At 23.9% G+C, this 12,813-nt stretch overlaps 4 protein-coding genes across 6 annotated transcripts in view; 1 reads left to right on the top strand and 3 right to left on the bottom strand.

The window, feature by feature from the left end:
- LOC124426028 (guanine nucleotide exchange factor MSS4) overlaps positions 1-905 on the bottom strand; it is a 2,760-nt gene extending 1,855 nt beyond the window's left edge. Inside the window, exons 1-2 of the mRNA XM_046967231.1 lie at positions 606-905; positions 1-433 (exon numbers count right to left, since the gene is read on the bottom strand). The exon at positions 1-433 is cut by the window's left edge and continues 1,855 nt beyond it. Coding sequence (XP_046823187.1) covers positions 200-433; positions 606-734 — 363 coding nt within the window. The 5' untranslated portion in view covers positions 735-905 and the 3' untranslated portion in view covers positions 1-199. The remainder of the gene's footprint in view (positions 434-605) is intronic.
- A 241-nt stretch (positions 906-1,146) lies between these two features.
- LOC124426027 lies at positions 1,147-1,869 on the bottom strand. The gene is made up of 2 exons (XM_046967230.1): positions 1,626-1,869; positions 1,147-1,526 (listed from the first exon to the last, which is right to left on the bottom strand). Exons 1-2 carry the CDS (start codon positions 1,867-1,869, stop codon positions 1,177-1,179), a joined length of 594 nt encoding a protein of 197 aa, XP_046823186.1. The 3' UTR covers positions 1,147-1,176.
- A 421-nt stretch (positions 1,870-2,290) lies between these two features.
- LOC124426026 (origin recognition complex subunit 1) lies at positions 2,291-5,823 on the bottom strand. 3 transcript variants are annotated; one of them, XM_046967227.1, is made up of 8 exons: positions 5,743-5,823; positions 5,112-5,258; positions 4,686-5,041; positions 3,742-4,584; positions 3,368-3,647; positions 2,931-3,196; positions 2,557-2,840; positions 2,291-2,480 (listed from the first exon to the last, which is right to left on the bottom strand). In XM_046967227.1, exons 3-8 carry the CDS (start codon positions 4,964-4,966, stop codon positions 2,314-2,316), a joined length of 2,121 nt encoding a protein of 706 aa, XP_046823183.1. In that variant the 5' UTR covers positions 4,967-5,041; positions 5,112-5,258; positions 5,743-5,823; the 3' UTR covers positions 2,291-2,313. The 3 variants fall into 3 exon arrangements, with proteins under 3 accessions (XP_046823183.1, XP_046823184.1, XP_046823185.1); XM_046967228.1 differs by lacking the exon at positions 5,743-5,823 and adding an exon at positions 5,681-5,740; XM_046967229.1 differs by lacking the exon at positions 5,743-5,823 and adding an exon at positions 5,618-5,640.
- Positions 5,824-6,673: 850 nt separating this feature from the next.
- Positions 6,674-12,782, top strand: LOC124426104 (structural maintenance of chromosomes protein 1A-like). The gene is made up of 20 exons (XM_046967391.1): positions 6,674-6,875; positions 6,995-7,115; positions 7,261-7,357; positions 7,445-7,623; positions 7,720-7,858; positions 7,932-8,396; positions 8,518-8,946; positions 9,033-9,256; positions 9,342-9,510; positions 9,598-9,720; positions 9,785-9,916; positions 9,990-10,055; positions 10,123-10,280; positions 10,353-10,450; positions 10,574-10,878; positions 10,993-11,250; positions 11,362-11,541; positions 11,625-11,803; positions 11,903-12,080; positions 12,251-12,782. Exons 1-20 carry the CDS (start codon positions 6,764-6,766, stop codon positions 12,323-12,325), a joined length of 3,687 nt encoding a protein of 1,228 aa, XP_046823347.1. The 5' UTR covers positions 6,674-6,763; the 3' UTR covers positions 12,326-12,782.
- Positions 12,783-12,813: the final 31 nt, after the last annotated feature.

The following is a 12,813-nucleotide window of genomic DNA, read 5'->3' as shown; positions in this document are numbered from 1 at the left end:
TATATATATACATATACATATTTATATTCTTTTTCCCCTTTCCACAATAGACACTTTTAATTAGTTTAAATAATAATCAATCGTCATTGTCTTTGGTAAATATTCTTTTATAAAGTAACATTTTGTATAGGCCAAACCAGAATACTTGTTAATTCTGTTTTTGTTTTATAAAATTATAAAAATCAAACTTACAAATTAATTATTCGTGTTTAACTCTAGATAAAGCGATATAAGATTTCTTCGTTGCTAAATCATGCCAACCTATTGGACCTCTTTCACAATCTGCACACGCTAAATATTTTATATTTCCTACTGTATGAGATACTCCAATATTTTCAAACGTGTACATATCTTCAATTAACCAATATTCTGTTATTGTTTCTTGTTGATTGCCTTCTCCTTCTCCCTTGGAATGTATGTGTGGTAGAGCAAACTACAAATGATCATACATTTTAATATATGATCTTTTATTCATTTGATCATTTATTAAGATATATTGGCAAATAAAGTTTACATTGAATATCTGAATTCAAATGAAAAAATAATTTGTGAAAATAATATTCACTGTTATTCAATAATTACAATATATTAATTAAGTAATTTACCTCCATTATAATAAAAGTAGCTGCTCCTACATTAAGTATCTTAGACGGGCAGAAAGTACAAAATATTGTCTCTTTATTCTTTCCATCTGTATTTATTTTGGTATTTATGTTATCTTCACTCGTCGACATAACTGGATTTATACGATTAATTAATAAGTCGAATCAAACAATCACTTTATTATTATATTATCATCGGTACAATTAAAAGAATGCTGTAATAAAATAATATCACAATTTAAACTGTAAAGCTCCGGATTGAAAAACTATAACCTATAACCAATAAAGTTGTCTCTAATGGTCGCTCATCTTTAGCAACTATCGATAATCGTTAATCGACAATATCATTTCGATATATCTCTTGATGATAATAATAATCAACAAATAATGATTGAAATTTTAGAATATTTATAACATTAATTATTTCCAAATTAACTATTCGAGATAATGAATAAACTGTAATGTATAAAATAAAAATCATCTGTTTATGGTATTAAAGAGATTATGTATATATATATATATATTTTTTTTTTTTTTTTCTAACAATAACATAAATAATTAAACAAACACAATATTATCTAGTGTACACAACAATATAATCTTTAAAATTCATAATTGGTCTTTTTGTAAGTAACTTCCAATTGTACTTAGCAAATTTCTCATCAAATGGAAGTGGATCTGTAGAACGTTCTTGGCCCTCTGCAGGTCCAATGACAATTATTATATTTCCTTCATAATTAGCTATGTAATTACAAAATGCTTCTCCATTATTAAAATAACAGAATAAAAGTGCATAATCTTTTGGCACAGAAAGATTTTTCCCTTTTTTTTCATTAATAAAAACAATATTTTCAAGAAATAATGGGGGGGCATATTTACTGTGCCACCATGAACTATCCAATTCTATACCAACAATATTTAAACCTAAAAAATACAAAATGAATTTAATATTTATATAGTTTTTAGAAATGAATTCATTTATCTTTAATTAATTCAAAATTTCTATGCCATATAAATACTCACCGGAGTAATTTTGCAATAACCATTCGATTAAGCCACAACCGCAACCAATGCTGATTATTCCTGATATATTATTATTCTTAATTATTTCAGTTATCCAACTTAAATCATCCAAAGTTGGAAGTACCCAAAATAATCTATTGTTTTTTGAACTGTCAATAACAGAAGTTAAATTCACAATATCCTTCCAATTACAGTCATTATGTAATTGAAGAATAATTTCTTCAAGATTTTCTTCAACATTCATCTTTCACGTATAAAATTATAAATTATATCACAAAATGTACGTATATATATGAATAATTAATACAAAACCATATATATATATATATATATATTTGTTACACAAAATTTTTAAGGCACATGAATTATGTACAGTTAGATGAAAAAATGATTACTTATAGACAGAACATATTATGCAATTGATATCTATTAATATAGATCTATATAAGTACACTAGAAATAATCTAGAGTAATTCAGACACATATATGTGTTTAATAATTTCAAATATTTTTCTTCTTATTCATAATTTATTTTCATTCATCTTATTTATAAAATCCTGTATAAATAGATTCAAAAGAGTTATAAAATATTTACTGTATTAAAAAGTAAGGCACTTGTCAATATAACAAAACTTTTACATTCAGTTATAAAGAATTTAAATAAAGTAAACAAATCAAGTAAACTTTTTTAATTAAGATCAATTGGTTGTAATGCAAAATGAATATCATCTGCTGATGCATTTAATAAAATTCTTTGATGTATATCCATTCGTACATTGTCACGTATTAACAATCTACTAGCTTCCAATCTTCCACATATAGCTAATATTTCTGTTAACGTAGGTATCTTAATACCTACAAAAATAAAATATATAAATAAAAAAAAATTTTTTTCTTTTTTTCATTACTAATTTTAATTTAACATACAAACCTTCAAAAGAGCACATCGAACAAAGTTGATTATATATATTTTTAAAACATGCTTCTTCAATACTAGTTCGAGTTACTTCCGCCGATACAGCTTGCAAGAACATTTGTTCCATTTTTGAACAATGTTTTATTGCTTGAACTTTAGAATTTTCTATCATTTCTAATAAAGCTTCATTTACATCTTCCATGATAACTTTTTTTCTTCCATGGATTTCTGTAATCTCAGTAGCACGGCGACATATATCTAAAGCTCTACGAGCATCTCCAGAAACAGCAGATACTTTCCTATATTTTTTATAAGTAATTAATAAACGTATAGCATATAATTGATTAATTTCAAATTAAAAAAAATTTTTATGAATATTTATTACCTACCGTGCAACTAATTGTATAGCTTCACTTCTAAATGCATCTGTATCCTTAAGTCTAGTTAATACTATTTCTTGTAATTGTTTATGGTTGTACGGTTGAAACGTTAATCGCGTGAGACCTAATCGTGAGGTAACACGACCCATAAATACTCTTTCAGGCAAATCCATAGTATTAGCTATGGTAATAACTACTAATTGTGCATTTGCTTTTGTAGGCCAATCTAATAAATTATATATTACATCTTGTCGTTTCGTGCACAAAAGATCAAGCTAAATTTACAAAAATAAAAATAAAAAGAATTGTCTAAATAAAATAAAAATAATAGAAAAGAAAAAAACATAAAACATATTCATAAAAATTAACGAAGCAAGTTCTAAAAACATATATTAATAATTTCATAATTATAATTGAATGAACTCATGAATTTATCTTGAATTTACCTCATCTACAAGTAACAAAGTCATTGGTCTTTTAGAATTTTTATTAATAAATTGCATCTCAAGTTCACGATATGCTTTCTCCCATGTACAAGTTTTACCACTCAATTGTTTCCAAATTTGCACATAAGCTTGTCTTGGTTCTGTCAATTTCATACCATTAATTTCAAAAAAATTAAAATCATCCAGCTTTCCCTTTTCCACTGATCTTTTTAAACAACGTATTACTTCATTTACAGTGGCAGTTTTACCTGTTCCAGGCACTCCACTTATATAGATGCATCTATATATAAACAAATATTAAAAACATTTTATATGTATGAAAATACAAATCTCTTTATTTTTCAATACTTTACAATATTCTATTATCAACATACCCTCCACATTTATCCATTAATTTTCCTTCTAAAAATGTGAAGATATTATTAAATTCCTCTTCCCTGCAAGGTAATGACTTTGGTACAACACTCACATGTAGCTTTGATCTACTCTGTTGTAAAGGTGTTGATGGTTTTATTAATAATGTAGCTCTTCTTTCCATGGATGGCGTCAAGTTATTATATTTCATTGAAAGAGATGATTTAGTTGTTCTTACATTGTTTTTTATATTTTTAGGTATTTCCTGTTCCTGTCTATCATTTTTTCTTTTTGATGTTAAAACACTTTCTGACATCGTCATAATGCCATCGCATAAATTATCAATTTCTTTGTAATTATTATCTCTAATTCCTTCATTTTCTAATACTTTATTTCTAACAGATTGTCTATTTTTTTTAATTGAAAAGAAACTATCCTCATTGTCATCTGAATTTTCATCTATCGTACTTGTAAATGTTGTACGAGAAATACGTTTTATTGCTTTCTTAGGTGTGTCTATTATATTTCGAAATTGAATATCATCAACACACTCTTTACTTTCTTCATTATTATTTGATACCTTTGATAATCGTTTTTGTGTTATTCCATGTTGCTTATAATTACTATTTTCGATATCCTTTGAAAATGTACACGCACGTTTATTATGTTTTGAAGATGCATCATCATAAATAAGATCTTCGTTATAATTAATAGTTCTTCTAGATCTTAAAGAACTTACAATAGGATGGATATCACATTCATAATCACTAAGCCTTTTAGGCCGACTTCGAAGTCTTTCCACTCTGCGTGGTGATATCACTGGATCATTGTTTTCTTTTTTATTTTTTGTAACTTTTCTTTTACTAGAAAAAAAAAAAAGAAAAAAGAAAAATTTATAATATAAATACATCAAAGAATGTTAAATGAGTTAGTAAACAAACAAATATAATTTATTTATTCTTACCTTTCGTTATCAATTTTATAATTGCTATGCTCTGTCGAACGTCTCAATTTTATTTTTAATGAATTCTTTGATTTCCTTATGGGCATATTCTTTGACGATGATACTTTAGGCTCAAATAATTCTTCAGAATCTGAAGAATTTGCAATTTTTTCTTGGTTATATTTTAACAATTCATTGACCGAAATCCTATGCAATTTGATTATAGGTATTTTATTTTCTGTACTAGACATTAATAACTTATATATTTCATTGTCAGAGCTCTTAATTATTTTCGGATCCATCTTGCAATATACAAAGATCTTTAATAATCTCAGAATGTCCGTTTTTATAACAAAGTTTATATCTTACAGGAGGACCTATAAAAATATCTTCAGATTATATCAATATTACTTTATTTAAATTAATTGATAATATAACAATTATCACCATTATATTTAACTTCAGGAGATAAGGAATCATCGGAAGATTGAGAACTTTCTTCACTACTGTCCACTCGTTTTCTTTTATATGTTACAATATTCTGTGTCTCTTTATCTTCTGAAGTTTGACCCGATGTATCTTTTGGTTTTGTGCCTACGAAAATATCATATTATTATCACTCCATTAAAAACAAATATTACGATATATATATATATATATGTATATATATATATGTATATATATATATATATATATATATATATATATATCGTAAAATATTATAAAATACAATATTCAAGCAATTATAATAATTAAGAAATTTGCCTTCCCAACTAATGTTTTCCATAGTACATGTCTAAATGTTAAGATCTTTCTATCTGATATAAGATTATAATAAAATTATAATAATCCTTATTTTAACAAATTAAATATAAACTATATATATATGTGTATAACATATATATATATATATATATATTACAATATCTAATATTTAAAATATATTTCTTTACAAATTACGATATATTATATATAATAAGATCGACGATACAAAAATCAACAAAAACTAACGTAACCTTTCTTTCTCGTGATGTATATACCTGCCCCCATAAATGTTATACTACTAAATAAGTCCTACCTCTTTCCCGCCTTGTAAACTCTAAAGTCCAAATGACTCAAGTATCGAATAGAAGTTATTTATATAAAAATTTTTTAATAAAATCATCTACATCATTTTCTACAATATGTATAAATTATAATATTATTAACAGTTATTATATGTATATTAACAACGAAATATTATAAGTATATATGTATGTGTATGTGTGTGTATGTGTGTGGCGCGTGTGTGTTTGTTTATATGTATTAAAAAAATTTATTATTTTATTTCATATAATATATTACATATTACCTAAATATTTTGTATATTAAATTTATATAAAAAGTTACAATATTTCATATACAAAAAAAAAGAAAATTGTAACAAAATTAAATTTTTATAAATGATAAAAATATAAAAATAGTAAATATATATTTATTCTTGTTCCTTTTTAAAGTGTAAACACTTCCGCCCTTATATAATATTTCTCACTATCACATATGTTCCATACCCTAATGCCTTATATTCTACGCACTTAAAACTATCACAATATCTTACAACTATAGTATAGTAAATATATATATATATATATATATATATATATATATATATTTATTTATTTATTTATTTATTTATATATTATAGTTATAGATATGTATTTCGAATTAGCCTCTTTCCTTATTCTATCCTTGTAATTTATATAAAATTGATTTATTTTGTATTAATTTGTTTGATACTTGTAATTTAATTCATACATAAAATTTAACTTTAAAATTTAATTACATTAAAAAAAAAAAAAAAAAAAAGAAAAAAAAATCTAATTATTTATAAATATCTAATTATTTAAATAAATTAGATTCCATTGATAAAATTTTTGCGTATCACATTTGACTCTAGTAGTATATTAATGTGTACGTATACATATCAAATATTTTGAAATTGCATTAATGTTACAAAAACCGTATTAAAAGATCATACTGTTACTCTGTTCGATATTACTTGCAGTACAAATACATTAAAATTTTTTCTTCTTAATTAATTTTATTGAAAGGATTTTACAATGCGCGTGCATCTGCAAAAGATAATACTTTATAATTTTAAATCATTCTGCGGTGAAGTAATTATTGGTCCGTTTAAGCCTTTCACTACGATTATAGGACCAAATGGTGCTGGTAAATATATATATATGTTTTTTTTTATTACTTATATATGTATTCTCATTTTTTTTTTTTTTTTTTTTTTTGAGTTCGTAAAATATTTATAAAAACAAATATATTTGATATATTTCTAGGAAAATCTAATATCATGGATGCGATTAGTTTCGTAATGGGAGAGAAAATTAATCGTTTACGTGTTCGTCGATTAAACGATCTTATTTCACAAAAATTTGATGGAACATTAATGACACATAGGTGTTCGACTTAATTATTTGCGTTGTTTCTTTTTTTTTTTCTTTTTTTTTTTTTGTTTTTTAATTCGTTTTTATGACATCGACTATTATTTCTTTTGTTTTATTTCAATCTAATTGATTGATATTATTATTATTATTAATTGTAGTGCATATGTAACAGCTATATTTGATGTAGAAGGTAAGGGTAAAGAATTTACCCGTGGCATTTATAATTCTTCCAATGTATATAAAATAAATAAGCAGGTATATATTAATGAAAAAGATTTTTTTGTTGTTTCTTTTGTTTAAATAAAAATGTACTGTTATAATAATATTATAAAATGTGTTTAGATTGTTAAAGTTGAATTTTACGTACAAGAACTTGCCTCGCTTGGGCTCAATATAAAAAGTAAAAGTTTTCTAGTATTTCAAGGGACCATTGAAACTATGTGCGTAACAAGTCCTAAAGAAATTTCTATTATGTTTGATGAAATTAGTAAGTCTGCTGAATTAAAATCAAAATATGAAAGGTGATAATGAATAAATGATTCTTTTTTCCTAAATAAATTGTATGATTATATTATTAAGCTATAAAACAATATTTAACAAGGCGTTTACTTTCATAGATTAAAAAATAAAATGCATGAAATTGATTTAGATCTACGTCATATTATTCAAAAGAAAAGATCTCTCTTAACTGAAAAGAAACGTATTTTAATACAACAACAGGAAGCAGAAGAATATAATTTATTACAAGAGGAATATGTATGTTATCATTTATTATCATACCTTAAATAATATTTTATATTTTAATTTTTATTTTTTTTAAAACATTTAGCATGATAAAAAAACAGAATTACAATTATTCAGATTGTTTCACATAAGAAGAGAATTTGGTGATTTGAAATTACTTCGAATTGATAATATATCCAAAATGAATAGATATGAGGATCAGAAAAAAAATGCAGAGATTATATTGGAACAAAGTAAGAATAAATATTTTGAAGTAATAAATCAAGAAGCAACGATGGAAAATAATTTGACAACAATGGATCTACAACAGACTCATCAAACTACGAAATTGATTGCTGCAAAAGAAAAAATTTCTCATTTACAACAAAAGATATCATTTATTCGTACATCTTTAACTAAAGCATGTCTTGCAAATGAAGTCCATGATAAAACTATGAAAGATTTACAAAAGGAATTAGCTAAAATAGAGGTATTAAAAGCGAATTTAACACAAAGCATTTCAAGTGAACTTGAATCACAAGGAAGCAACATGGAATTGGACAATGCACAGGTATTATACAATATTTACATTTGTAATATATTATTGTAATTATGTTTTGTTTTTTTTTTTTTTTTTTTTTAAATTTAGTATTACATTTTAATCTAATATGTATATTTTTTTTTTTGCAAAGGTAAAAGAATATTACCTTTTAAAAGGTACAGCCCAACGAGAGTGCTTAAAATTTACGAAAAATCTAAATCTTCTTAAATACGAACAAGAGAATGATCAAAATAAACTTGATAATGAAAAACGGAAAAAAGTTGAAATAGAAGATAAAAAGAAAAAATTACAATTCATGTTAAAGGAAATGGAAAAGCGAATGGAACGATTAGAGCAGTATGTAATGAAAACTGAAGTTACTTTAATAGAGGAAAAAAAAATGGGACATGATCTTGAAACTGAAATAACACAAAATAAGATTGCAATGGAAGAAATGCAAATGGAACTTGATAAAATTACAAATAAACTAAATGAAATTACAGCAGATAAATTTGCAGTTTCAAGAGAATGCCAAAAATTAAATACAATTACAATTTTAAAAAATCTGTTCCCAGAAGTGGTAATTTTTTAAATTATTAATTAACTACAAATCCACATTTTATATGTATATATATATATTTATAAACATCCATTTTATATTTTTAGTATGGCCGTTTATTTAACTTATGTAAACCAATTCATGAACGATATAATATTGCTGTAACCAAAGTACTTTGGAAATACAGGGATGCAATTATTGTTAAAACAGAAAAAGTGGCAAAGCAATGCATTGAATATTTAAAACGACAGCAAATAAGCGTGGAAACATTTTTACCCCTTGATTCTTTAAAGATTCAATCTCTCAGTGACCAACTAAAGAACAATATAAGGTATTATCTTGTAAAATATATATGAACAAGATATTTTAATAAAAATTTCAAATTACAAAATATTCAACTGTGAATGTATTTATAGTAATATGATATATCCAAAAACTGTGCAGTATTTGTATGATGTAATTGAATACTTTCCTAAAGAAATTTCTAATGCTATTTTATTTGTGACCAAAAATACCCTTTTGTGTGAGACATCAGAGGATGCTCGAAAAGTTGCATATGAAATCCATTTGAATGACAGATACACAGTGAGTTGCTTACGAACAATAAACTTATTATACTCTAATAAACATTATCATGTTATCTCTCATTTTAATATTTTTATTATATAATAGTGTATTTCACTTGATGGAAGTTATTACCAGAAATCAGGTATCATTTCAGGAGGATCTATTGACCTATCAAACAAATTTGCAATATGGAAAGATAAACAAATACAAGAAATGAAGTTACAAAAGGTTCCTTATATTTTTATAGTAATTATATAAATAATAATTTTGATTTTAATAACAATAATTTTAGGCAGCTTTAATAGAAAAAATTAAAGAGACTTCAAAATGTATTAGGAAACAATCTGAGCTTACTGCAATGAACTCTGAAATTTTAAGTCTCACCAACAAATTAAAATACAGTCGTATCGATATAGACAATATTGTAAGTTATGTCCTATACGAATATATTAACGATATTTTAAAATATCAGATTTATATAATATATCTATTTTCAGAAAAGACAAATGATTGATTTTACCCAGGAAATTGAAAATATAAATCATCAATTAATGTCAATATTCGTGAGTATTTAATATATTTTATTAGTCAACCATATATTAATTTTATATATATATATTATCTTTATAGAATAATATAGAATCAATTGAGAAAATCATGAGTAATAGACATAACAAAATTCAGAATATTGAAAATCAGATATTCAATGTGGAAGATAGAATTTTTTCTGTTTTTTGTAGAAATATTAATGTTGCCAATATTCGTGTATATGAAAAAGGCAGACTGAGGTATATTTGCTATTACATTATTTTTTATATTAAATAGATAATATTATATATTTTATAAAATATCTTTCATAGAATGCATGGGGAACAACAAAAACGAGAATATGAATTAGAAAACCAATATAATTGTATAAAAAATGCATTAGATTTTGAAAAACATCACAATACAAAAGGTAATATATTAGTTCAATACTATTATATACTATTGTAATTGTTAAATGTATTGTTAAATGTAGCGCATATTTAATACATTAAATTTTTGTATATACCATAACTGTATATACATATTACTATAGATGAGATAAAAAAATATGAAATTGCTGTTCAAACTGCTGAAGAGCAATTAAAAATAGAACTTGAAGAAGAGTCGGCGATTACACATGTCATTGATAAACAGAAAGATGAATTAAAAGAATTAAGACACATCCATTCAAATGTAAAAACAGAAGTAACTAAAATGAAAAACGAAGTTGCACAATGCAGACATCAAATTGGTATTATTGCTAAATTAATTTTAGAAACAAGAAGGGAACATACAATAATTGAATTAAAAATTAAACAGAAAAAACTAGAAACGAATAGTATACTTAAAAGTTGTCAGGTTAAATTGTTTTTGCAAATTAATTTTTTTTTATAAATACCAATAAATATGCATTATTAGTTTAAAAAATCTGCACGAAATTTTACTTAAGTATCTTTTAATCATTTGCATTAGATGGAAGATATAATAATTCCTATGTCAAATCAAAATACTTCAAGTAATTCTCCATGGGTATCTTCAATAAATACTTCAAGTTCAAATACAGTAGAACAAAGTGATGATAATATTTTCTCAAAGATAAATTTTTCATTTCTATTGTATGAATTGCAAACAATTAACGATGATCAATTTGAAAATGTTAAAAATAAACTATTGAAACATATTAATGCGATAAAAAATAAATTGGATTTAATACCAGCACCAAATTTGAAGGTTTTAATTCATATATAATATTTATAAAAATAATATCTTTCGATGAGATCATATTATTTGATTGTAAGCAATTATTTCTTGATTATAAATAATTAGTTAATTATAATACAGGCAGATGAAAACTTGGAATTAATACGTAAGAAGTTAGACGCAATCAATAAGACTATAAAGGATATACGCGATATTGCTCATATTGCAAGAAATAAATTTACAAGAGTCAAGGAAGAAAGAATCAGCAGATTCATGAAATGTTTTGACCAACTTACTTGTCATACAGATTACATTTATAAAGTAAAAATATAAAGTAACTTATTTATTTTTATTTGTATCTTTAAATTCTTTTTGTTTTTTTAAAAATTGTATTACTCTTACAGTATTTACTTAATAATATGTCCGCTCAAGCTACTCTTGTTCCATATAATCCAGAAGAACCATATTTAGATGACATAAATTACAGTTGCATTGTACCAGGAAAACGTTTTCATTTCTTATCAAGTCTTTCAGGTGGTGAACAAGTACTTGCTATTTTAACTTTACTATTTGCAATACACAGGTACAGTTTATTTTATTATAAGATTAAATTAAATACATATAATATTTTGTTGAAATTATCAATTTGTTGAAATTTAATGTTTATTGGGTTATATTTTAGATATGAAACTGCACCATTTATTATCTTGGATGAAATAGATGCAGCTTTGGATAAAATTAATGTAGTAAATGTTGTTAATTTTATTCGATCCAATCTTGATTTAATGCACTTCATAACAATATCTTTAAAAAAAGAATTATTTGTTCATGCTGATGGTTTTATTGGAGTCACTACTAGAGTAATATTTTATGACATTTTTCTTTCATATATTTTATCTATTTTCTTTATTTTATTTCCTATATATATAACATAGATTTTATATAATATATATATATATATATATATATATATATATTATATATATATATATATATATATATATATATACATATTTTGTTTGCATTACAGCAAGAACAAGAGTTAATAGAAAGCAGTGTATTCCTGTTATCATTTGAATCATATGAGTCAAAAACAAACAATTGAATGATACAATCCAATACTTTTTCAATAAGTTAGATAAAATTAATCTTTTTGTTTTATATGATTTAACGTATCTTTAAGTTTTATTTAATACTTCTATAATTTAATACACCGTTAAATGTATATATTCTTTTATTTTATCTTTATTTAAACCTATAAGAAATAACATTTTTATTTTAAATTATTTTATTCCTATTAGTATAACATCATAACATCATTCATATTTGTGCGTATGTAGATTGTGCATGTCATTGAGTGCGCATTCATTATTCAAAAAATAGTCGTAACTTTAAGTTTTATAGTTTAAATTTAAATTGTTTTCAACAATAATCCGTTGTAAAAGAATTACAATTATAAAAAAAAAAAAAGAAAAAAAAAAACGATTAAATAATAAACAAAGCATTTACCATTCATTTGTTAATGTTAAGATTTGTGCAGAATGTGTCATAATATTATTAAAATAAAATAAATATGTTTTAATATTATAATTA

The sequence above is a fragment of the Vespa crabro genome, chromosome 8 (genome assembly GCF_910589235.1).
Source record: "Vespa crabro chromosome 8, iyVesCrab1.2, whole genome shotgun sequence".
NCBI lineage: Eukaryota > Metazoa > Arthropoda > Insecta > Hymenoptera > Vespidae > Vespa > Vespa crabro.
This window is presented reverse-complemented; position numbering and strand designations above follow the sequence as displayed.